The following is a 26,719-nucleotide window of genomic DNA, read 5'->3' as shown; positions in this document are numbered from 1 at the left end:
AGTTCCTCCACACCAAACTCACTCATCCATGTCTTTATGGACCTTGCTTTGTGCACTGGTGTGCAGTCATGTTGGAACAGGAAGGGGTCATCCCCAAACTGTTCCCATAAAGTTGAGAGCATGAAATTGTCCAAAATGTCCTGGTATGCTGAAGCATTAAGAGTTCCTTTCACTGGAACTAAGGGGCCAAGCCCAACCCCTCAAAAACAACACCTGAATTCAATGATTTGGAGGGGAGTCCCAAAACTTTTGGGAATAGAGTGCATCAGTAACGCTCTGTTGAAACAGGGAGCTACGTTTAAAATCCGATAGATGGCAGCAAAGAGCCACGGTTTAAAATGCATACTTGAATTCTACTCTATTGTCAAGTATGCGAAGGGTACATCCGAAGTTAGTGAAGTGGTGCACTCTTCTTAGGACGCAAGTATGGACGACTGCGCAGCCTGATGACGTCACTACATTAGCCAGCCAGCTAGCTAGGTGTTGACAGGCGGTGGCTGTTTACTAATAGCTGGCGTTTGACTTGTTTTGGAAGCCAACGTCTTTAACTTGACTGTTTGCAAAGGTAATAACCCGCTTTACGTGCATTTTATTTTTTTTAATTTAATGCAACTGTCCTGCACGCACGAATGCGTTTCGCACATCAATTGACGTTGCTAGCTAGCGGTGTTTTGTGGCTGTGTTCCAATATAGGCGTCTTTGTACATACAGTACACTATGTAGGGTGTAGAAAGCCACTATTCCCATCATACCGTAGGGCACTTTTATAGTGGATGTGTAGCTATTTGTTATACCGCCTTATGATGTAACTGTAAACATGAAGAAAGAGGCAATTGGCAGTGATAGAAACTGTTCAGCTAGACAGTTAGCTTACTTTACAGTTAGTGAATATAAATTTTATTGCAACAATAACGAGTCACATTAAGTTTTAATATGCACCTAATGTACCGTTTGCTAGCAGTGTTTTACTAAGTAACGTATCATGGGGTTGTGTCCAAAATTGTACATTTCTCCCTATTCCCTATAATTAGCAAAGTATGTCCAGGGTGTAGTTTACCTGCTATGGTGCATTATTAGTACACTACCTAGCAAACAAAAACAAACTTCCCAAAGCACCAACAATACACTATATGCACCGACCAGGCATAACATTATGACCACCTGCTTAATATTGTGTTGGTCCCCCTTGCCCTGACCCGTCATGCATTGTGTATTCTGACACCTTTCTATCAGAACCTGCATGAACTTCTTCAGCAATCTGAGCAACAGTAGCTCACCTGCTGGATCGGATCACACGGGCCAGCCTTCACTCCCCACATGCATCAATGAGGCTTGGCTGTCCACCACTGTTCCTTCCTTGGACCACTTTTGATAGATACTGACCACTACAGACCGGGAACACCCCATAAGAGCTGCAGTTTTGGAGATGCTCTGATCCAGTGGTCTAGCCATCACCATTTGGCCCTTTGTCAAACTCGCTTAAATCCTTACGCTTACCCATTTTTCCTGCTTCTAACAAATCAACTTTAAGGACAAAATGTTCACTTGCTGCGTAATATATCCCACCCACTAACAGGTGCCATGATGAGGAGATAATCAATTTTATTAACGTCACCTCTCACTGCTCATAATGTTTTGCCTGATCGGTGTACGAGTGTGGTGTCGATGTATTATTTGAAGACATTTAGGTACTACTTAGTAGGTAACTTCCATGCTACAGAAATAATCATCTACATTATTTCAACTAGTTTAGAAGCAGAATGGGGTTTATAAACTGACAGCTTTGCACTTTGTAGAGTTAATCTGTTTGACAGGTTGTAGTTAACCTACCATTTTTTCCTCGTGCAGTTATAATCTGCAATGGATATTGACGTGAAGAGGCTGAAAGTGAATGAGTTGAAGGAAGAGCTGCAGAAGAGAGGGTTAGACACTCGAGGCCTGAAGGCAGACCTGTTGGACAGACTGAAGGCTGCTTTAGAGAGTGAAGCAGCAGCACAGGATACACAGGAAATCACACCAAATGATGGACAGCAACCCGAAGCAGGTAATAATAGAAAATATCACGGTACCTGAATACTATAATACGTGATATACCATCCTTAATATTTAAGGTGGGGGTGAATACTAATGCAAAGCGCAGTATGTCGTTCTTCAAAAGCTCAAAACTTAGGAGAGCTAATCAGATTGTGTATGATAGGTCAGTATTTGTGAAAAGACAGTCTTAAAGCTGAGACAGTTATTCTATATGTGCAGCTGAAGGTGAGGAGGAGCCTGGCTACGAAGACGTGGCTCACCAGGGGCAGCAGCAAGACGAGGGCACTCAGGTGAAAGACGAGAAAATCTTCATCCCTGATGTAGATCACGATGTTCCTGACTTTTCTGTAGATGCCAGCATGAACAGAGCGGAGGCTGTTGAGGAGCCTGAAATCAAACCTGAAACAGAGGCGCTGCCTGTCTGCACGGAAGGTTAGATCGTGTACAGTGTCCTCATCTGCGCACACAAAAATCTACTTCAGTTCTGATTGATAAGTCAGCTGAGAAGTTTTGTTTTGACACACTTCAGCCACAGAGCTAAAAACTCTCATAACAGGTGTCTTAAAGCTGGAATGACTTTTTTTTTTCTTTTGCACACTGTTTCTGAATCAATCCATGCAGGTATTAGATACACCAATCAAACAAAACTTTATGACAGAAACTTGATAGAAACTTTCTAACACCTTTCTATCAGAACCAGCATTAACTTCTTCAGCAATCTGAGCAACAGTAGCTCATCTGTTGAATCGGGCCAGCCTTTGCTTCTCATGTGCATCAGTGAGCCTTGGTCGCCCATGACCCTGTCGCTGGTTCACCACTGTTCCTTCCTTGGACCACTTTGAACGATACTGACCACTGCAGATCGGGAACACCCCACAAGAGCAAAATGAAATATTAATGAAAAATAAATGAAATGATCTATATATGCAAATGTCTTTTAAGGTGAGTTTGTGATCTATGGTGTCTACAGAGCAAAATGCACAACGAGATGTGGTGAAGGAGGAGGAAGACATAAAGCCAGAACCACAGCATGACTCTGGAGCAGCCACCGAGTGGGAAGAGGTCCAGCAGGCCTCGCATTACACATCCCATCAAGACAACCAGGCACCTTATGGCCGCAAAAGACACCATGAAGACACCCATGGATATAGTTACTACGAGCATCGAGAGGACAAGAGGTGAGGATATTGTATGCCCCAAAATGTGTATTGTTTTTAACTGGTAGGTTTTACCAGAGCAGTTGTAATCCTTGCTCCAATGTGATTACAGGTCCCGCTCACCTCAGCCTCCAGCTGAAGAAGATGAAGAGGATTTTGATGACACACTAGTAGCCATTGATACCTGTTAGTGTCTTTCTGGAGCCTTCTTAAACATTATAGTGGCAATACAAATGTAGAAAGTAAATACTGTTTCTATTGTAGTTTATAAAATATTGAAATAAGATAGACAAAGATGATCACACATACTCCCACTCTTGTAGATAATTGCGATCTGAACTTCAAAGTTGCCCGAGACCGCTACAGTGGCTATCCTCTCACCATCGAAGGCTTCGCTTACCTGTGGTCCGGCGCGCGTGCATCATATGGTGTGAACAAGGGCCGTGTCTGCTATGAGATGAGGGTAATAATGTTATCCTGCCTAAACACATTTTACAAAAGCATCACAGAATGCCCAGTATGTTGCGCTCTGAGTACAACAGGAAACAGGAATCTGACCTTTAGAAACCCAATTTCTGATATTTGGGAAAAGACCGTGTGTTCTGTTCACCTTAATTGTAAATAATGTTTAAAGTTTGAACAGTATACTGAAATCTGCTGAAACTGCAGTGTGTAAGGTGAAATGTTTTTCTGTGTGTGTTTTATGGCAGATAACAGAAGAGATCGCCGTCAAACATCTTCCCAGCAGCGAGCCTGACCCACATGTAGTGAGAGTGGGCTGGTCTTTGGATTCATGCAGCACACAGCTCGGTGAGTGGAACACACACACACACAACACAGGAGTCTTTAATAATAGTAGGCGTCAGAAACATTAAAACATTTCTAGACAGAAACATTTCTACTTTCATCTTTATTAAATCCTTTCGTTTGCATGGTGAATAATGGTACATTTTCTCATACTTGCTTATATTTTAGGTGAGGAGCCTTTCTCTTATGGATACGGTGGAACAGGGAAAAAATCCTCCAACTGCAAATTTGAAGATTACGGGCAGAAATTTGGTGAAAACGACGTCATCGGATGCTACATCGTGAGTTCTGCAGATGTTTCTAATTCCACAATCCTACCCATCCTTTATAATGACTGTGTGTAATAATCTATCCATGTGCTAATGTTTCAGGACTTTGACACTAGTCCTGAAGTGGAGATTTCATTCTCTAAGAATGGGAAGTGGTTGGGTGTAGCTTTCCAGGTGAGAAAGGAGGAGCTGGCTGACCGAGCCCTTTTCCCTCATATCCTGGTGAAGAACTGTGCTGTGGAGTTTAACTTCGGTCAGAAGGAGGAGCCGTTCTTCCCTTCACCTGAGGGATATGTGTTCATCCAGTCTGTCGCAATGGAGGACAGGAATAGAGGCACTGTGGGTCCTGCAACCAAGGCAGACTGTGAGGTGGGTGCTGTCAGTAATCCCACTTTATTTAAGATTTTTGTACTAACTGTGTACAGATGTGGCATTAAAAAATGAGCTCTTTTTCCCACGGCACGCCACGATTCCGCCCACAGTGTGCCGCAAGATTCTGCAAGTCTGCGCTTTAGTATTTAAATGCATGGGTTGTACTTCACAGAATTTCCACCAGGTGGCACATGGTACAACTCTGGCCAGAGCACATTATACAGTTATACATTATACTGTATAATGACATTATACAGTATAATCCAGGGGTCAGCAACCTTAAACACTCAAAGAGCCATTTGGACCCATTTCCCAAAGAAAAGAAAACACCGGGAGCCACAAAACCCTTATCTAAAATAGTACCGGTCCTGACTGACTCACCCGAGTTAAATGATCCGATTCTGTATATTAACTCATGATTCATGAGGCTGAGGTCTAAATTAACCCGTTCTTATTTATCCTATGGCTAAAGTGCTCTTTTTTTTATTATTATTATTATTATTATTATTATTATTATTATTAAACAATGCAGTACATTCTATATTATACATTAATATTAATGCAGTTATTAAACATAGCAGAGAAAAAAAAGTTAGAGAGAAACAAATGAACAAATGTGCTGCCAAGGTAACAAGAAAGAGAGAGAAAAAAAACAGTATAAGAAATTGATGTATTAAGAAGACGGCTGCTACCGTGCTCATCAACTGATTCAGCTGAGTCAGGTTATAGATTGATTCAGCTGATTCTCAGTGGACTCGTAGAGTCGGGTTATAGACTGATTCAGCTGATTCTCAGTGGACTCGTAGAGTCGGGTTATAGACTGATTCAGCTGATTCTCAGTGGACTCGTAGAGTCGGGTTATAGACTGATTCAGCTGATTCTCAGTGGACTCGTAGAGTCGGCTCATCGACTGATTCAGCTGATTCTCAGTGGACTCGTAGAGTCGGGTTATAGACTGATTCAGCTGATTCTCAGTGGACTCGCGGAGTCGGCTCATTGACTGATTCGGCTGATTCTCAGTGGACTCGTGGAGTCGGCTCATCGACTGATTCGGCTGATTCTCAGTGGACTCGTGGAGTCGGCTCATCGACTGATTCAGCTGATTCTCAGTGGACTCACAGTGTCGGGTTATAGACTGATTCAGCTGATTCTCAGTGGACTCGCGGAGTCGGGTTATAGACTGATTCGGCTGATTCTCAGTGGACTCGTGGAGTCGGCTCATCGACTGATTCGGCTGATTCTCAGTGGACTCGTGGAGTCGGCTCATCGACTGATTCAGCTGATTCTCAGTGGACTCACAGTGTCGGGTTATAGACTGATTCAGCTGATTCTCAGTGGACTCGTGGAGTCAGCTCATCGACTGATTGGCTGATTCTCAGTGGACTCGTGGAGTCGGCTCATCGACTGATTGGCTGATTCTCAGTGGACTCACAGAGTCGGGTTATAGACTGATTCAGCTGATTCTCAGTGGACTCGTGGAGTCAGCTCATCGACTGATTCAGCTGAGAATCTTATGTTTAATCTCAGCACCTCCAAAGTGCGTGAGCTGACATTCTTAAATGCCAATTTATAGGCAAAGCACTTTGTTATACTTTGCACATTTTGCATTTATGTTCAGTTTGGTTATTTTATTCCTTATTTAAGATATTTCTTTTTATTCCATTTGGATACTTTAACATTTAACATACTTAATTTTTGGTTAATATAACTGATTTGCACATTTTTAATTTTTATATTTGTGTTAAAGTTTGTGTGTGTGTGTGTGTGTTTGTGTTTGTGTTTGTGTGGCACTTTAAAATAAATTTTTGTTGCACTGGTATTGCCCCTGTCAGTGGCGGAACAAGCGCACATTGCACCCTGGGGCAAACATTCGGTTGGTTACCCATCATGCAATAGTCAAAGATTTTCTAAAAACTTGCAATTACTATTACATACACGCCATAACATAACAGTACATAACTATACTCATTAAATTATCAACCACTATTTCCCACCCTGATTAGAGTTTGCATAGGAAACGAGGGCTATAAAAGAATCACTTTTCAAAAGCAACTAACTCAAAAGGAATCACTGACTCGATTCATTTCAGTGAGTGACTTTAAAAAGAATCGTTCCACTGATTTAAAATGAAGATAACACTGCATATATTATTTTTTACCTTTATGCTATGTACAAAAACAACTACAGTGTGTTGCATTTATGAAATCAATGAACCGCTACAGAGAAAACGATGTTATTTCTGCATGCAACGAAAACATTTTCAACTCCGAAAAAAAAAGACGCTGGGTTGAAGGTTATAAAATGCTCAATTTCTATTCGAGTCCTCCTCGTATTTATGAGATAAAAAGCCGAACTTAAATTATCCACCTGCAGCAAACCAAAAATGCCATCTGCTTCTGTGCGTCTGCTTCTGAAACTTCCGCATCAGTTCCGAAACAGATTTTTTCTCTCATCTCCATCCGGATATTTTTCAGCAAAGGCTGTTTGTTTATTCTGGAAATGTCTTGCAACATTCGACTTTTTGTTGTTTGCCAATTTCTCACCACATATTAAGCATACTGGTAAACCAGTCTTGTCAGCAGTGAAAGCAAATGAATCTGCCCACGTAGCACTTTTGGATTCACTTTAGGACTCTTGGACTCATCCATGGTTGGCCTACCGGGGGTCGAAAAGCTCAATAAATCGTGCCGGCGGGTGTCGCACATCGGCGGTTGTGACCCATATTTTGAGTGACAAAAAATTAAACACGTTTTATTTTAATGTTACAAGATCACCATAATCTACAAACTTAGAATTACATTTAAAAAACTAACGGATAAAATAAAATAAATTTAAATTAAATACTCATTATTTATTTTCCAAAGCCACAGGGAGCCGCAGCAGAGGGATGAAAGAGCCACATGCGGCTCCAGAGCCGCGGGTTGCTGACCCCTGGTATAATCACTCAAAGTTCGCTATGTAGTCTTCGTACTATTGTTAAATACGCTTGTGATTTATTACGTTAAGTGTCCAATAAATTTGTTAACTGCACATGTAATGTAGTGATTGTGAGAAAACATCCACAATAAATTCTGAGAGAAATAGACACAGTTCTTCTATATATATATATATATATATATATATATATATATATATATATATATATATATATATATATATATATTAATACTTTAATACATATATAATAATATTTACATTTTAAATGAATATGTGTAAATTTACCCGTGACTGTGTGAGTGTAAAGCTGCGAAGTATTTTTATGTGCTTTGTAAATACTTAATTGCGCTGGTGTTGTCCTGCCATCTGCGCATACATTTTTTTGTTCAACTTTACAGATAAAAATTAAAATGGAAAACATCTTGAGATTAAAGTCATTATAATGCAAAATTTAACTGGTAGTTATTCCAGAAAAAAAAGTCAAACTAAATAAAATTGTGACAAAGTAGTAATATTTCGCGAATATGGGAAAAATCACGAGATTCGTAGCAATACGGGATTAAATTCGTAATATTTTGAGAATAATGTCATTATTTACATTAACGTGTTTAGAGTGATGAATAGTGATGCTATTTAGAGCATGTGAAAATAAGTTTGTTTCTTAAAAGTATTAAATTTGCAATAAGTGTTAAATAGTAATTACATGCTGTGTTACCCTGCCTGTGAAAACCCAGAAATCAAATTCTGAGAAGGAGCATCAAAGTTTGAATTTAACCATTAATTTCAGTATGCTTATGATCTTTTACATGATCTTATTAATATTCAATATTAAGGCTATCAAGATTATATTTTCACTGAATGTTCTTTACATTATGTAGGATGAGATTATACAGAAAACAGTAAATCACAAAAGTCACATATATTGGCAGACACTTTCAGTATTTTTGTAGATTAACAGGATATAATTAACAGAGTATAAAAGATTATATTTATAAAAATAATAAAGTGGATGCTGCATTATTATGAGAATAAAATCCCTCCCCACACAGACCCCGAACCCTACCCAATAAATAGTTAAACATTAATTAGGCACTTTATTTTACATTACTACGCTCCCTAGTTGTCCTAAACGTTTTTATCTTTAAAAGATTACACATCTGAATGGGCTTTGAAAAAAACAAGCATCAAGCAGTTGTCCTAACCATTTCACAGTCTTTTCAACTGGTAAATCGTTTTTGTTTGTTTTGTTTTTTTTGTAAATGCAGTTAATACCAAAACATTCACGCTATCTTTTAGGGGGGAGGTCCTAAGCTATAAAATGCTGCATCAAACTAGCCAATGTACAGTGTATGCATTTGCAGTTCATGTAAAAGTGTCACTTATTTGGTTGCTGCACATCGACCCGTGGGACTAAACTGTTAGAAAATTTAATCTCACAACAGACATGGAGGCAAAGACATTCTATAAGAAAGTCGCCGTTTTTGCGCTAGCAAAAAACAAAGGGTAAGAAAGTATTTTTATTTACACCATTTCTCGTTCAGTTTGTGTTGTACTTCTGTGTTAACCATCAAAATGTCTCCACAGAAATCCGGAAAGGAGAACAAACCATGTCCAGGCACAAAAACAACAGCAACTACTCGGCTTGTAAAAAACAAATCGGTATGTAATTGTTTTTATTGTAACACTGATAAGCACTCATGTACATGTCCATGTTGTAATAAATGTATTAAAATGACTCTTAACGTTGGTTTCTTCAGGCTGCGCGGATTAAAAACCAGTGTCCCACCTTAGTGAAAGTTTCGAAGCACGAGTTGACGGCATTCACACGAAAGCTTCTGAATTTGGAGGCAAGAGTTGGCTGGTTGGAAGAGCGTTTGAAAGAAAAGGCATCCCCGTCTCATCCGCCGACAACAGATCAGTCCACCTCCACAGACGGTCCGGTCGATGCTGGTGACAGTCCTGTATTGATTTTGAGTCTTTTGGAGACTCCAAGTCTAGAATCTTCTGAAAATGGACCATTTCTTCAGTCTGCCTATGAAGAAAACCCAACTTCAGGCAGCGGACACTTGGACGATGCAGATGTAGGCGTAGGTTTTCCATCAGCGGTCTTTACACCCCTCGTTGACCACACTTTCAATCAGCAAACTGCGTCAGAACACGTTTCATCAATGGACTCGCCATCAAACACAGAACATTCAAACCATCGACTGACAACAATGTCGATGGTTAGTTGCACACCAGTTCAAGAAAATTTTGGGTTTTCTTCTGTGTCCAATGCAACGTCCTTTTGTTCGAGACTGCCTGAAACACCGACAAACGCCTCACATCACCATGTTCGTCGGTCTCTCATACAGGGAGTAATTCAACCTGACGTGACTTTAAATCACGTTCCCTTGGAGATAGAGAAACAAATGTATCTGGATTCAGCAGGACCCGATGGCAAACCAAGAGCAGATCGTTTTGCTATTCGTCTGTTTAAGAGGTTAATTCCTCTTCACGTATATCAGGACTGGGTAGGCTTGGTGAATTTTGATGGTTCCAGGGGGAAAAACGCTCTGCCCCACAACGTGCGTCAAGCAATTTCCGAAGCTGTTGCTAAGAAATTTCACACCACAGCCCAGGACTGGAAGCAAATAAAAGATAGAATTAACGAACTTCTCAGAAAGAAACGATCAAGTTTTCCCCTGTTTTAAGGTGTCATGCTACAAGTACTGGTTTTAAACACTTAACAACTGTATATTTATTCTGTAAATAAATACTTGCTTTCAATCTCCATTGTATACTGTCTTGTGACGTTTTTGAGTTATATAAAAGCACTTAAAATTGGTTAAAACACTTAAAACAGCTGTTTATCTGTAAATTAATACTTGCTTTCAATCACAATTCCATATTGTCTTGTGACGTTTTTGATATATATAGATATATATTTTTGATAGATATACATATATAAACAATTTTATATAAATCTATATCTACAACGGATGATTAGGGCTAAGCTAAAATTAAGAAATAAAAACATCTCGAGATTGAACTTATTACACTGTGAGATTAAACTAGTAGTTTTTCAAGAAAAAAGTAAAAATAAATAAATTTACAGGGACAATCGTAATATTTGGAGAATATAATCAATATAACGAGAATTAAGTCGAAATATTTGTGATATGAACAAGCAGCCTGCCTTATTAATAAAACAGACAATGTTAGGGACATGCACTCAAAATCTAAATGCAACGAGCAAGGTTTTACTTTACTAGCGTATTCTCTACGTGGCTTAATGCATTAAGACAGTAATATTAATACACTACATTCACATATGAAACATTCATATTAATAATACACAAAATGTATATAGATACACAATTTTTTGACCATATTCTCGAAATACTATGACTGTATTCCAGCAATTTTGTTTATTTTGAATTTTCTTTGAAAAACTACTAGTAAAATGATTTTAATCTCAGGATGTTTTTATTTTTTTTTTTTTTTTAGCTTTTTTAAAAAAATTAAACTATTATTTTATTCCTCCATTTTGGGCCATGTGCTGTTTATTTATTTTAATAAATTACACAAACCAATGTTCACAAGGTGCAAGTTTGATAGTACTCGCCACTGTCGCTACACCCTAGCAAAATTATCTGCAACCTATGCAGTCTCCCTGCAGGTCGTGACATATAAAATTAATAATCTATTGATAAATGTTAACAGACAAGACTTTCTACTTTTATCATCACCCAGCATGACTTTTGTTTCGGTGATCAAGCTTTGCGCAAGACCCTGGCTATTCTATCCTTTCCCCATTAAACTCTAAGTAGCACTTGTTAATAGTCCATCACATAGATGTGCAATATCGCCAACCCCTTTTTCACTTATTTTCCACACCCCCAATGACATCATGAAATCTTATTGATAAATGCATTGTATCCACATGCACAATAACGGCATTTTAAAATGACCAAGATCAGCAAGATTCATTCCCAAGACATCAGGAGAATGAGATCTGCAGGACGTTCCACTTGAGAGATACATCGCCATCTGAATTCTATTGGTGTTCACGCAACACTCTGCACAATCAGAAGACATTACAAAGAACAAGCATCACGCAAACGTAATCCTGGCAAAATTACTCCGTAAGTTACTTACCTCAATGCCTAAAGTTTTGCCTAAAGTGTCAAATATTTAATATCTTTCCCTTGTTTTAGGGACATTGTCACAGCCATAGAGAACATCACTAGCCAAAACGATGAAATGGCTGCAAGATTGGTGAAAAAGCAACTATTGTGTGACTTTGGTATGGACATTAGCAAGCGATCCATACGCAGTGTCAGACAAAAACTTTGATGGAGGTATGGGAAAACTCAACATTGTCCCATGATCCGAGACAAAAATAAAGAGCTTCGACTTCAACAAGCTCAAAAATGGATTGAGGAGAAGGAGCTGTTTGATGACGTAATTTTCACTGATGAAACAACGGTGGCTTTGGCTCGCTTTGCCACTATGTCGTTTTGTAAAAGAGGAAGACGTGTGTTCAAACCAAAACCAAAGCATCCTTTGAAAGTTCATGTTTAGGGGGCAATATCCAGACTTGGACCAGGACTGACTGCAATATTTGAAGGGATAATGGACCGGTCTTTCTTCAAGGAAGCTATCATAAAAGAAACCGCCGCCCCATACATCAGGGAAAACTTCGGAGTCCGCCACCGTTTTTTCCAGGACGATGACCCAAAGCACACTGCTGCAAGAAAAGTCATTGCCGCAGAGGGCATTAACTGGGTCAAGGCTCCAGCTGAATCCCCTGATATGAATCCCATTGAGATGGTGTAGCATTCTACTGTATGAAAGACTGTATTAGAAAAACAGCAAAACCAACTATGAAGACTGATTTAATTGCTGCTACAGAAAAGTTCTGGTTTGAAGAACTAAAAGATACTACATGCAACAACTACATAAATAGACTGTTTAAAGTTCTTCCAGTCGTGGTTACAAATCAGGGTGGACATACCGGAATGTAGTAGCTGTACAAAACACAAATTAGAGTGTAATCCCGTTAAATCTGTAATTCTGCCAATGTAATCACTCAATAAAAACCTTAAAATAATAAAAACGTGGTCTGATTGCATTAAATAAAAAATAAACATTATGCAGATTCTTCAGCTTGCTCGTCATTTTGGTTAGAAAGTATTAAACCGATTAAACTAACTAAAGACTAGATTGTGACATACAAAGGTGAGTTTTATCCCCGAATTCAGCACCATGTTCTGACAATCGAACTCATAAGAGTAAACCCGCCCCAACCCTAAAAGTCAATGTGGGGGAAGCATTGTGGGGGAAGATATCTCAGATCGTCTGAACACCGCTCGAACCGGTTTTTACATGTAAATTACATTTAGCAACTCGAGATCGCCTCAAAAACATCCTAAAATTTCCCCTATTTTAATCCATTAACAAACATCCTGCTGTCTATGTATATTAATGTATATTTAAGCTGTGAAACAGTTAACGAACAATATTAAATCAAATAGCATATCAAAACTACTGTAGTAGGCGGAGGCTCCTGTAAAGCTTTTTTATATGCCATTTAATGTCAAAGAAATGCGCTACATAAACTCGGATGAATGTGGGAAGTAAGATTCCAACACCGAAAAATGAAAACAAAAATTTGAAAATTAACTGTAAATTGGAGTTCACGGTAGTGTTAAACTAAAATGTAGGCAATCACACAATATAAACAGTACAGTATAACGGTTATACTGTATGTATAATGGCAGAAGATAACGTAAGTTATGTTCAATGCAGGTTTCAAGCATGAAAAAAGAGTAATAATTAAATCATGAATACTTTATTTACATTTGAACTCTACATAAATAATATACTTCAAAAATGTGGCTCTCAAACATTTAGTTTTAAGGGGTGAAAAAATGAACAAATATTACAATATACACTATATTGCCGAAAGTATTCACTCACCCATCCAAATAATCAGAATCAGGTGTTCCAATCACTTCCATGGTCACAGGTGTATAAAATCAAGCACCTAGGCATGCAGACTGTTTTTACAAACATTTGTGAAAGAATGGGTCGCTCTCAGGAGCTCAGTGAATTCCAGCGTGGAACTGTGATAGGATGCCACCTGTGCAACAAATCCAGTCGTGAAATTTCCTCGCTCCTAAATATTCCACAGTCAACTGTCAGCTGTATTATAAGTGGAAGTGTTTTGGAATGACATTTCTGCAGAGTCAATCGCTACAGACCTCCAAACTTCATGTGGCCTTCAGATTAGCTCAAGAACAGTGCGCAGAGAGCTTCATGGAATGGGTTTCCATGGCCGAGCAGCTGCATCCAAGCCATACATCACCAAGTGCAATGCAAAGCGTCGGATGCAGTGGTGTAAAGCACGCCGCCACTGGACTCTAGAGCAGTGGAGACGCGTTCTCTGGAGTGACGAATCGCGCTTCTCCATCTGGCAATCTGATGGACGAGTCTGGGTTTGGCGGTTGCCAGGAGAACGGTACTTGTCTGACTGCATTGTGCCAAGTGTAAAGTTTGGTGGAGGGGGGATTATGGTGTGGGGTTGTTTTTCAGGAGCTGGGCTTGGCCCCTTAGTTCCAGTGAAAGGAACTCTGAATGCTTCAGCATACCAAGACATTTTGGACAATTCCATGCTCCCAACTTTGTGGGAACAGTTTGGAGCTGGCCCCTTCCTCTTCCAACATGACTGTGCACCAGTGCACAAAGCAAGGTCCATAAAGACATGGATGACAGAGTCTGGTGTGGAGGAACTTGACTGGCCTGCACAGACCCGATAGAACACCTTTGGGATGAATTAGAGCGGAGACTGAGAGCCAGGCCTTCTCGTCCAACATCAGTATGTGACCTCACAAATGCGCTTCTGGAAGAATGGTCAAAATTCCCATAAACACACTCCTAAACCTTGTGGACAGCCTTCCCAGAAGAGTTGAAGCTGTTATAGCTGTCCCAATACTGTAGCATCCATGCAATAATTTTACTAAATGTTATTTTATTAAAATTTATAGGTAGACTTATATTATGGACTTTTTCATCAAATAAATGTGAATAGGTGTGGATAGGTCTTTGCTTACAGACATGAAACAGGTTTCCCTGACAGAAGTTTTGCATTTCTTAAAAATCAGCTAATAAAAGATATCAAATCAAAAACTTGCACCGACCCTTAAGCAACAAAATTCAGCGGACGCGCATCTGCTTGTTTGGTCCAGCGAGCTTCAGAGCGCATGAGTTTACAGTACATACTGTAGCAGCGGGCTGCGGGAGTGAGATGCCGCAGTGATTATTAAACAGAGACCATGTTCAGATAGAGAGACAGATTTCATATTTAGAAGTGTTATAGAGAATATATACTGTAAACATGACATAAAATAATATATAAGTGCTACAGTAACGATCAAACGCATATGAGGTAAAAACTATTAATAACTGAGCCATAAAAATGTTAGAGCCATTTGACCAGTCCATAAGCAAATTTTTACATATCGCTATAATATTATAGCAATGGCTTAAAATAGCTTTTAGGCACAATATGTTTTATCCATTACACTCAAAACAAGTGCGTAAGTAGAAGAAGGGCGCATTTGTAGAATCTTAAGATTTTTTTTAAATGTATCCTGATGGATGCTCGCGCTCCGTGTTCAGCTGCCTGCAGGGCAACGCGCTCTTCCCGCTTCCATCACACGCAATAAAACCTCACACCATGAAGTTATGACATTGAAAACTCACGGCTGAAAATGTTAAATATGAATTCCACACGTTTACTTTCTTTGTTGCTTGTTTTAATCTGCTTCTGAGAGAAATTCCATGGCCAAGCACATCATTTAATGTGTTTGACTTCATGCAGCGCTTCGCAGACCGATCAGTTTATGACATCAAAGTAGCCTACTGCAAGAACAGACTGCTCCGTATGCTTTTAAATAGCTTTTGTGGTACTTTGATATCATACGCCAATTGCTCTCCGCAGCGCCACGTTATGTTGATCGATTTCAGTGTACGTGAAACACGACTGCCACCTACTGGTCTCGTATTTCCTGCGCGAGAGCGTCACTCGCAATCGCGCACAATGCCGCGAGTCGTAACGGGATTCCTGTCCCTCTGCCGCGCATTCTTAAAAGCCACATCTGTAATATTGATTATTTTTTGCCTGAGCAAACACACCAGCCATGTTTGTACATGCTGATGGTCATTGCTGTATCTTTTTTCTTAGATTTTGATGATGGTTGGTCTACCTGCGTGTGGCAAAACCACTTGGGCTGCCAAGCATGCTGAGATGAACCCTGAGAAGAAATACAACATACTCGGCACCAACGCCATTATGGAGAAGATGAAGGTAAATCTTACGCTGTTATATGGACTGGAGTCCATGGAATAATCATTGACGCTTCCAAGTACGTCACTTGATGTAAAATATTTTTGCAATATAAAATGAAAGAAAATTTAAAGTGTTACAGTCGTAGATCCTCGTTTGTGTTTGTAAACGAAAAGAGAACCTGGTTGCCTGTCCTACATGATTATAATCTGACTGAAGAAAATTTTATTTAGGAATTATTTGGATTATAATGGATTACATGTAAAATACATGGAGCGGTATTTGGCTAAAATAACCCTTTTTTAATGTTGTACTTCTAGAAGATCCTTATGGCTAGACACCTTGTCAGTGGCTAAATCATGCTAAGCAATGGACATGCTACACTATACAGTAATACCTCGCACATCCGCGTCTCATGATTCGTGGCTTCACTGATCCGCGAAATTTTCATTGGAACCTAACTCATTTGCATCCGCGAATTTTTCGCAGACCCGCAAAATCCTGCAAAAGTGTTTATGGCTAATTTCATGGCCACTTATACATTGTCATGCTTATTAATGCGAAATTATTAAGAAAAATTTCAATTATTAATTTAATAATTAACGACACGCTATTGGCTGGAAGGGTTGGAAGTAGCCAATCACAGAGCATTAACAGTTTAACCTAGCTGCTGATAGGCTGGTAGCTTCAATCCTTTGTATGCGTGATGTCGCAGTTTATCTCCCCGCACCTTGTATTTGGTTCAGCACACGCGTATACACTACAGTATTCCATGAGTGTGAGTAAGTGATTTTTTTTCCTTGGTTTTTATAAAAACCTTCAAGATGCCCAAACATCCTGCATCTTCTAAGGCTCCTAGCACCACTCCTAAGTGTCAGAAGAAGGTGATGACGCTATTGGAAAAAGTAAAAGTGTTAGATTTGTTGAAATCTGGCGAAACGGCTACTAACGTTGGACGCCAATATGGCGTGAATGAAAGCACCATACGCTCCATAAAGAGTTAGGAGGCCGACATAAGAAAATTGGTCTCCAAGAGCTACCTGCAAGGAGCAAAGCAGGTTTCAACCAAGCGAGACCCGCACATCTGTGGCCAGAGGTAGTCCACGACTACAAGGGCTTCTCTACGGAGGAAATCCACGATGAGGCTGTCAGCAAGGCTGTGAGACTGGCTTGGCGGTGAAGGATTTGATGATTGCACTGAAGAAGAGGTCAACACCCTCATCGATGCCCACTCTGACCTCCTGACGGACAAAGACTTGCTTGAGCTGACCAAGTCAGCAAGTGAAGAGGAAGAGGAGGCAGCTCAAGAAGAACAAGAGGAGGATGAGGGTCTTTTATTGGAACGTCTTGGAAAAATCATGAGGACTCAACAGCAGTTGCAATCCTACATAGAAGAGTGGGATCCCTTTTGTGAACATGCTCTCAAAACAATAAATGGAATTAATTCAGCCAAGGAGACGTACAAACCCTCTTCACCACCATGAAGAAACAGGTCTTTGATCGCAAACCCAAACCCTCACACAAACCTCCAGTCAGAAGAAGCTCCGGCAGAAGAGTCTCCTCCACCTTTAACATCTTAAGAGGGGGACTCTGAGGAGCTGTAACTCCTCAAGTACATGCTGTGCAGTCATCTTCATTATCTTCACCGTACTGCACAGCTAATTCATCATCTTCAAACTATATTCATTATTGGTGAGTACCCATACTACTGTTTTTTATTTATTCAACTATGTACTGTACAGTAATTACAAATTTTTAATGTACCTATGCATCTTCCTTTGTAGATAATAGATATTTACTGTACAGTACAGTACAATTTGTAGGTCTTTACGTATTTTTTAATTGATTGAATACCCTGTACATACATGTTTTTTTTATTTTAATGAATGCCAAAAAACCCTACAGCCAGTGTACGTACCGCAGCTCTGTGAATTATAGGCGTAACATTAGTATATATGTCCTTGTGTCAAGTGTTTTGGGAGCATGACTGTGGTCATATTTAAGGTTTAAATTCTAAAAATAAGCATTTACAGTAAAGTATTAGCATTTTTAGTGACTCCACCGAACATCCGCGAAACCTCGTCATTCACGACGGGTCCTGGAACGTAACCTTGCGGATGTGTGAGGTATTACTGTATTGCGAAAGGTTTTGTGACGTCTGCCTTTATTTGCACATGGATGTAATATGGAGTTGGCCCGCCGTTTCCCAGCTTCAACTCTTCTTGGAAGGCTTTCCACAAGGTTTAGGTGTGTGTTTATGGGAATTTTTGACCATTCCTTTAGAAGCTCTAGAAGTGTCGGGTTTAGGTCAGGACTCTGTGCAGGCCAGTCAAGTTCCTCCACACCAAACTCGCTCATCCATGACTTAATGGAGCTTGCTTTGTGCACTGGTGTGCAGTCATGTTGGAACGGGAAGGGGTCATCCCCAAACTGTTCCCACAAAGTTGGGAGCATGAAATTGTCCAAAATGTCTTGGTATGCTGAAGCATTAAGACTTTCTTTCACTGGAACTAAGGGGCCGAGCCCAACACCTGAATTTAATGATTTGGAGAGGTGTCCCAAAACTTTTGGCAACATAGAGTATAAGCAACAATACGCTTCTCGATGCTTACAACTTTGTAGTGTGTAGGCGCATTCAGGATATCAACATGTGACTACCCAACCAGATATAAATCATTTCAAAGTTGGTCTAGATAAATGTGTGTTATAGATAACTTCCCAGAAGGAATTGCTATCTGGTGCTAGTTTCTTGATGTAGTGATAAATTAGGTATGCTAGCCTACCGGCAAGCTAAGCCTGTTAGTCTTAGGAAGCAAGCCAGCTTCACTAATATGAGTTAGCTTCTTAGTATAGATGAGCCTCCCAGAGCAATTATCCCTCCTAATGGCCTGTAACCACATCCGACTTCCATGTACTTTTCCATTTCTGACTCCCAACAGCAACAAATTCTGGATTGCTTTTAAAAAATCACTGTATTCTCTTGTTATATTTTGGCAACCTGGAGGCATGTTTGACATCAGAGAAATAAATAGATCAGCTGTATGGATGAATGTAAGTAAAGTCAGTGCTGGAAAGAGTGTTGAAGTTTGTTGCAGAGTGTTGAAGTTTGTGTGTGTGTATTATTGTATGTTATGTAGGTGATGGGTCTGAGGCGTCAGAGGAATTACGCAGGTCGCTGGGACATTCTCATTCAGCAAGCCACGCAGTGTCTGAACCGACTCATCCAGATCGCCGCCCGCAAGAAACGCAACTACATTCTGGACCAGGTACTGCCTCCAGCCCCATAATCCTCTACCAAGACAAAACTGTCGATGACCCTTTAATGCCATCTTTCTAATGCGTTATTTATTTATCTTTCAGGGAGCCAAAATATGATAGAGTAGAAGAAGCATCAGCCTCTCTTTTTTTAGTTTTGTTGCCTTGCATTGTAAAGAAATGCTATTTTGTAACATGAGAGGAAAGTCATTGCTGTTATTGCTGCAGTATTTTCAGCATCCTTTATTTCTCATACTTTGTATATTGTCTTGTAAGCCTTTTTCAATACCGTACAAGTAGATCCATTACAGTGTTAAGATGTTGAGAGACAAGTAAGCTCTGCCTGGTGAGTAAGAAAAACAACTTTTGTTGCTTTGGTAACTACCAGAAGTAACCTTCAGTATCATGTACAGTTGGAAATGTTAAGTGTTAATGTTTTGGTAAAGCACCAAGGTAAGTGAGAACTAACGCTTTTAGATTTGTAGGAGCTTCTCGTCTGGTTTGCGAGGTAAGTAAGGTCAAATGGACGTGCTTTGGCTTGACATAGGAAACTGTAAGTACATTCAGGTAAGTATTGTATGTGTGTATATGTGTATGGGACAGAAGGACCAATTCTGGACAGGTAAGTAAAGGTGAGTTATGGGACCCTTTCAGAATAATGCAGCACCATTACATGTAATTGTGAGTAAAAAGCAGGGTTACCTTGTGAAGTCAGATTAATACCACTACATAGTTGCTCGTAAATGTTTGTGTCGTGAACAGTGGCGTAATGACGATGGGCGACTTAACAGGGATTCAAAATTGAAGCCAAAATGTGTAGTGGCTCGCTGCAGTATAGTTTTTAACCCCGTCCATTCCCATGTTACTGACGACCAAAAGACCCACAATTTCATTATAAGTTGCATCTCTGCATATTATTTCCAGGAACATTGTATTGTAATTATAAAGTTCAGATCATCTTAACATTTCCCTCTGTGTATTTCTTTAAATATATCTGTATATAAATGTATCTCTATCCAAAACTTATTTGATTATAAATGAAAGGGCATTGTTGATTAGACAAGTTACAGTTTTGTATTTTTGCTAGACCGGACATAGCCTCATAAACACATGCAATTTGTCACACAAACCTTAAGCTCTTACAGCAGTTAGAGCCCCGCTGCTTATATTTTTTTTAGTTGATACTTTACATTAGCTAATTATATGTATATTGCTTTAATTTAAATGATGGATGATGTAAGCTAGCTAGTGACTGGCCGTGCAGTAGCATTGCGTTTGTTTTAATTTTTTATTTTTTTCTCAACCCAGACCCATAGCTTGTTTTTCTACTTACCCACAACATTTTCTACCGAAACCAATTTATGCAAAATATAAGCGTCACTTGGTAAGAGAGTTCTTTCCTTTTAATGAGCACAAGTAATAAACTGATTGGTTGAATCTTTTCGACCAAAAAAAAAACACAAAATGAGGAAGGATGCATTGTTGCAAATACGGAACTAATTTATTACATTTCTCTAATGTTATGACCTCTTGGTTAAAATGAAAACAAATCCTCAGAATTGTGAGCTGAAAGAGCTATCCATGCTCTCTAAGGATCCAATTTTTTGCTGTCTTTCGTTCCTGACAGTCCACTCAGGTTGCACATGCAGCATGTTTACGTTTAATCCGTTTGTCTTTTCTCACGAGCGTTTCCAGACACTGCCACGTAGTTCATTACATCGCATGGAAAGTTTTTGGCAGAAGCCTAAGTGAACCCATACGCTTATAGAAATATAAATCAGGCTTAAGATGAAGCGTAAGCATAAACAAAACCAAATGGTCTTGAGGCTCAGTAAGAGCCTGAGAGATGATTAAATAAAATCTTAGCTTATCGTTTAGATGCTTTGAGAGTGACTGCAGGCTGCGGGGCTATTTTTGTCCCGTGAAGAGCGTTTCAGGTTAAGCTTTATACTGTGGAAGGGTCCCAGTTAACAGCTCTGTTGTAGGTTCAAGTGAGCAGATACGGAAAGGTAAGTAGGCGGAGTTGTGAGAGGCTGTCGGTAGCTCGTCAAGAGAAAAAGAAAAAGAAACCCTCTCTCACTTCATCATTGCAGGCTTCGCGTCGCCCAAACCAGAACACAAAGTAACAATAACGAACAGCTTCTACTTCTTTCTTGTCACCATTGCTAGACAAATGTATATGGATCAGCCCAGAGACGAAAAATGCGTCCCTTTGAAGGGTTTCAACGCAAGGCTATTGTAATTTGTCCCACGGACGAGGACTTAAAAGAGCGAAGGTTAAAGCAAACTGATGTGGAAGGGAAGGATGTGCCCGATCATGCTGTTTTAGAAATGAAAGGTAGGAATGCAGTGGACAAAAGCAAACCACTTTTAAAACAGATTCAAGATCTCTGCTCAACTATTTGTATATTTTTGTTTGTAGTCAAACTTGGACGATGCCCCCTACCCCTTTCATCATTGAACTAAGAACTCTGTCTGTTAGGCCTTTGGCCTAAGTTTTTTTTTTTTTTATAAATTAATATCCCTTCTCACCCCTCCCCATTAGTGGTGGGCGGTATACCAGTATAAATGGTTTCTATTGCATTTCAGCGAAACTACAACCCTTGTATTTAAAGGCAACTTGTTTATTTACCTCAAAACATTTTATACCAAAGCAACACATTCCTTTGAATATTATATCATAGTAGGAATTCATTTCTAAGGACTTTTATATTAAAGTAAAAAGATTAAAAGTGGGGGAAAAACAGAAAGGTTGGTAAGAGAATGATTGTAGTTGTTGTGATTTGGCAGACATTCTACAATATTAAATTGAACTATAACCAGTTAAAAGTCATTAATAAATGTGTAATCCAACTGGAATAAGAGGAATGAGACTATTACACATGTCCACTTCCGGGTCTGCTTCGTTTGGGTCACATCACCTTGTTGCATTATATATGGTCATAACTTTGGAGAGAGCTTTGGATTTCGGTTCATTTATGCTTTTGGTATTAAGCACGTTGATTAATGAAGTGCTGCAACATAACTGTGATTATATTGGTATAGGTTTTGTTGTAATTTTTTTTAATCATAGCATGAATAACTTTCACACACACGTATTCAGTGATATTCTTGGTACATGATGTCGTTTATCATATACAGTTTTGTTCATAAAAATGCATATACGGTCATACATGGCTACTGTCTATGATATTGTGGTTTAAAATATTGGCTATATCGCCCACCTTTTACTCCCCATCCTCCCTTCCTGCTGAAGCACTGCAAACTGAGCAGACGATCACGAAAAAGCTTAATCAGTTCCATTATCTGGCTTCAGATTGACTGAAATCTACAACCCAATCTTTCCTGACTTATTCAAACCTCATATAGAGTTAGCTCTTGGTTTGCAGCGGCAGTGTCCATTTCCTAAAACCTATTTGCCTATTTGGATCATTGATGTTGTCACTTTTTCCTGTCTATGTAAACCAGAGCAAGTATTGAATCCCATCCTTTCTGGGAGGCTATGTTTGCTCCAGGTCTTTTTTTTTTTGTTTATGTCTCATCTCTACATGATCGTGTTGTCACTTGTTTTTTTTTTGTTTTTCTTCAGGTGTTGTGAAATATTTGCTGATATATGATATTAATTAAGATTTCTCTGTCTCTTGGTGGTGTGACTCTACCTGTCCCCACCATTTCTTCTCCCTTCTCTGCTACTCTTTTCCTCCCTCTCTCTCTCTCTCTCTCTCTCTCTCTCTCTCTCTGTCATGTGTCCTCTCTCTCTCTCTCTTTCTCTGTGTCTCTCTCTTTCCTGTATCCTTTCGAAGCTAACTTTGTGCTGCCGGAGGCTGGAGAGTTCCTGGATGAGGTGACCTTCGTTGAGCTGCAGAAAGACGAGGCAGAGAAGTTGGTGAAGCAGTTCAACGAGGAAGGCCGGCGGGCTGCTCCTCCACCTGAAAAACGCTACGATAACCGGCAGACGGGTTACCGCGGCCAGAGCAGCAGCTTCCAGCGCTATGACAATCGTGGAGGTCCTCGAGGAGGCTATCAGAACCGTGGCAGCTCTGGAGGAGGATACAGACCAGGTCCTTACTCTGTATTGTATAACTTTATTTTAAACAAGTTCGAGCATATTTTCTGGAGGATTTTTTGGTGTTTTCTTTGTCATATTAACCACAACATTCATTATCTTCTAAGTGTCAGAGCTTGATAGAGTGTATTTCATGTATTGTTCAGGTTTTAAACGTGGAGGCTACAACCAGAACGGCTGGGGTGGGAATTACAGAGACAACAGCTCGAGAGGTGGCTACAACCGTAACCAGAACTATGGAGGAAGCTACAACAGCAATCACCAAGGTTCCTATAATAAGGATGGATACAGCCAGGTGAGACTCGTGTATTACTGTTTCACTTCTGATGCTTCTATACAATGTGTAACTCTTTCATTCAATCCATACAGAGTTACAATCAAGGATACAACCAAGACTACAACCAGAGCAACTATAACCAAGGCAACTACAATCAAGGAAGCTACAACTACGGTAGTTACAGCCAGTATCCTGGATATGGGCAAGGCTACAGTGATCAAGCCTCTGGGTACAACCAGCAACAGAGCTACAACCAGCAGTATCAGCAGGTAAGACCTGAGACCAGTGATACTTTTTTTTATTTCTGTTTGTGTTATTGTCGTGACCAGTGATATTTGAATAGTTCATTTCTTTCACATCTCACTGAAACTAAAATAAAACCATGAGAACAGTAAATATGGACAACACTTACAGACTTCTCAGTGATATTTTGAACAGAGCAAGCAATTTAATTTCAGTATCGATAAAAATTAATATCTATAAGGAAATTACCACAAACATCACTTAAGGCCAAAAGTACCTTTTTCCAACATATTTTAATAAAGAGAACTTCTCAACAGCATGTAAAAAAAATATAAAATGAAATGTTTATCACTTCTGCTAATGTCTACATCACTTCTGCTAAATGGAAACGTGCGTGAGTGTTGAAAAGACTGAATACACCGATCAGGCATAACATTATGAGCACTGAGAGGTGAAGTGAATAAGACTGATGATCTTCTCATCATGGCACCTGTTAGTGGGTGGGATATATTAGGCAGCAAGTGAACATTTTGTCCTTAAAGTTGATGTGTTAGAAGCAGGAAAAATGGACAAGAGTAAGGATTTGAGCGAGTTTGACGAAGGGCCAAATTGTGATGGCTAGACGATCGGATCAGAGCATCTCCAAATCTGCAGCTCTTGTGGTGTGTTCCCGGTCTGCAGTGGTCAGTATCTATCAAAAGTGGTCCAGGGAAGGAACAGTGGTGAACCGGCGACAGGGTCATGGGCGGTCAAGGTTCATTGATGCACGTGGGGAGCGAAGGCTGGCCCGTGTGATTCAATCCAACAGACGAGCTACTGTAGCTCAAATTGCTGTAGGCGTTAATGCTGGTTCTGGAAGGTGTCAGAATACACAGTGCATCGCAGTTTATTGCGTATAGGGCTGCATAGCCGCAAACCAGTCAGGGTGCCCATGCCGACCCTTATGCACCACTGAAAGTGCCATGTGAACATCAGAACTGGACCACAGAGCAGTGGAAGAAGGTGGCCTGGTCTGATGAATCACGAATCACATGGATGGCAGTGTTAAAGGATCTACTGCTAACATCTTGGTGCCAGATACCATGATATGCCATATATGATGAAACCTACTTTTTCAGCCATTTTGATGGATATAGTGTCCTTCGTCCATAATGTGCATCAAACTGATATTGTACTGGCAATGTGTATACTGCGAGTACACTTCCATCTCTATACAGAGATTCTGTAGAGGTTGCTTTTCCTGTGAGAATCAAACTAACTACATACTTCCTTCAGCAACATCACTTCACAGAATAGTATTACGACCAGTAGATATATTAAATGAGGAATGTTTCAACAGAACTCACTGACCTGTTGCTTTCTTTCTTTCTTTCTTTCTTTCTTTCTTTCTTTCTTTCTTTCTTTCTTTCTTTCTTTCTTTCTTTCTCTCTCTCTCTCTCTCTCTCTCTCTCTCTCTCTCTCTCTCTCTCTCTCTCTCTCTCTCTCTCTCTCTCTCTCTTTGACCAGTATGCCCAGCAGTGGCAACAGTACTACCAGAACCAGAGCCAGTGGAATCAGTACTACAGCCAGTATGGCAACTACTCTGGGCAACAGGGCAACAACCAGGGCCAGTGAAGTGCGTCCCATCAGGATACATTCGTCTAATTCATGTTATCCTTCATGTACCTGCACGTGTCATCACACACCCTATTTTTTCCACAACCTTATCCCTTTATATCCAATCATTCTTGTCATCTTAAGAGGCTGTATGCTGCATTTCTAGTTGGACTGAGAAATGCTAACGGACTTGTCCAGTCAGAGAACCTTTATTTTGTAATTTAGCTGATATATAAGTGAAGCAGAACCTAATTTAAAAGTACAGCAGGTAAGGGTTAAGGGTGTCATGGAACAGTCCTGAAATTTTAACCTTAAACTAAATAGAGGTCCTGCTGCACATATAAGATAGCAAAATGCAGTATACCTAGAATGATATGAGGAAATGTGAAGGTTAAAGACTTTGATTTGACAGGATCCTGCTCTAAAAAATGATCCAGACCCTCTTTTAATCAGGGGAAATGCTCACAGAGCTCAAGAGTACATTACGGTTTGTGTGGCTTCTTTAACTTTAACATTATTATTGTGATGATAATTAGTAAATAATATATCGTGCAGCTCTAACCACTGAGCTATCACTGCCCTCTTGAAAGAAGTGTGCTTGTGTAATTTGTTTGAATTCTATGATATGAATATAAGATAAGCTCTTTTCATTTCTATGTAGCTATTTTTTGTCACTGCTGCCTTGCTTTTTTGTCAATAGGAAAAAATGTATGGTTTAACGTTAAAGGAAAAATCCACCCTGAATTAAATGGTTTAATCTGGTCCATTTCCTCTTAATGGCGTAACGGTTTCCTGCATTACCCATTATGCCTCTTTTGATGGTGATGACAGCAGGCTGAAGAGAAGGGTGTGATGCAGCAGCACTTTAGTTCTTTAGTCTATCCAACAATTGTGTTATTGCCGACTTAAACTACTTCTGTGTTGGATTTCTTATTAATATGATATTGAATTGAGTGTTACTTGAAAAATAAGGAATTGGTAAAGATTTTTTTTGTGAAATTTCCCCACTGTAACCGCACAGGAATAACAAACAAACAGCAGCAACAATCACAAATCTGTTAATATAAACATATTTAACGTGTACCATGGTGGAGTTTTCCTTTAAGGAAAGTGGAATTTAGATTTTTCGACATAGATTGTAAACGATTTACGGTTCATAAACGGTGTCGCCGAAAGCATGTGGTCTGTGATGTGATTTTTTGTTACATGTCTAAAATGGAAAGCTTTTATTTTTCCTTGTAAAACTGACTTTTTGAGATTTTTCATTCAGTTATTTCTGAAAGATTTTAAGAACGTTGATCCGGACTACTTTGTCTCGTGCTGGTTTTCTTTTTCATGTTTTGAGAATAAATTCACGTAACACCTCTATAGAGT

The 26,719-nt window shown here is 39.7% G+C and overlaps 1 protein-coding gene across 2 annotated transcripts; it reads left to right on the top strand.

The window, feature by feature from the left end:
• The first annotated feature begins 431 nt into the window (after positions 1–431).
• hnrnpul1 (heterogeneous nuclear ribonucleoprotein U-like 1) lies at positions 432–26,711 on the top strand. Of its 2 annotated transcripts, XM_058386872.1 has the most exons (16): positions 432–565; positions 1,849–2,044; positions 2,254–2,466; positions 3,005–3,212; positions 3,304–3,377; positions 3,515–3,654; positions 3,902–4,001; positions 4,167–4,279; positions 4,370–4,636; positions 15,807–15,929; positions 19,046–19,174; positions 21,333–21,501; positions 22,967–23,224; positions 23,376–23,524; positions 23,599–23,775; positions 25,256–26,711. In XM_058386872.1, the coding sequence occupies exons 2-16, from the start codon at positions 1,861–1,863 to the stop codon at positions 25,361–25,363; spliced, it is 2,412 nt and encodes an 803-aa protein (XP_058242855.1). In that variant the 5' UTR covers positions 432–565; positions 1,849–1,860; the 3' UTR covers positions 25,364–26,711. The 2 variants fall into 2 exon arrangements, with proteins under 2 accessions (XP_058242855.1, XP_058242856.1); XM_058386873.1 differs by lacking the exons at positions 15,807–15,929; positions 19,046–19,174; positions 21,333–21,501; ... (2 more) ...; positions 23,599–23,775; positions 25,256–26,711 and adding exons at positions 9,161–9,235; positions 9,334–10,324.
• The last annotated feature ends 8 nt before the right edge of the window (positions 26,712–26,719 follow it).

Source organism: Hemibagrus wyckioides, linkage group LG04 (assembly GCF_019097595.1).
Source record: "Hemibagrus wyckioides isolate EC202008001 linkage group LG04, SWU_Hwy_1.0, whole genome shotgun sequence".
Classification (NCBI taxonomy): domain Eukaryota; kingdom Metazoa; phylum Chordata; class Actinopteri; order Siluriformes; family Bagridae; genus Hemibagrus; species Hemibagrus wyckioides.
The sequence above is the reverse complement of the archived record's forward strand: the minus strand, read 5'-3'. Positions and strand labels throughout refer to the sequence as shown.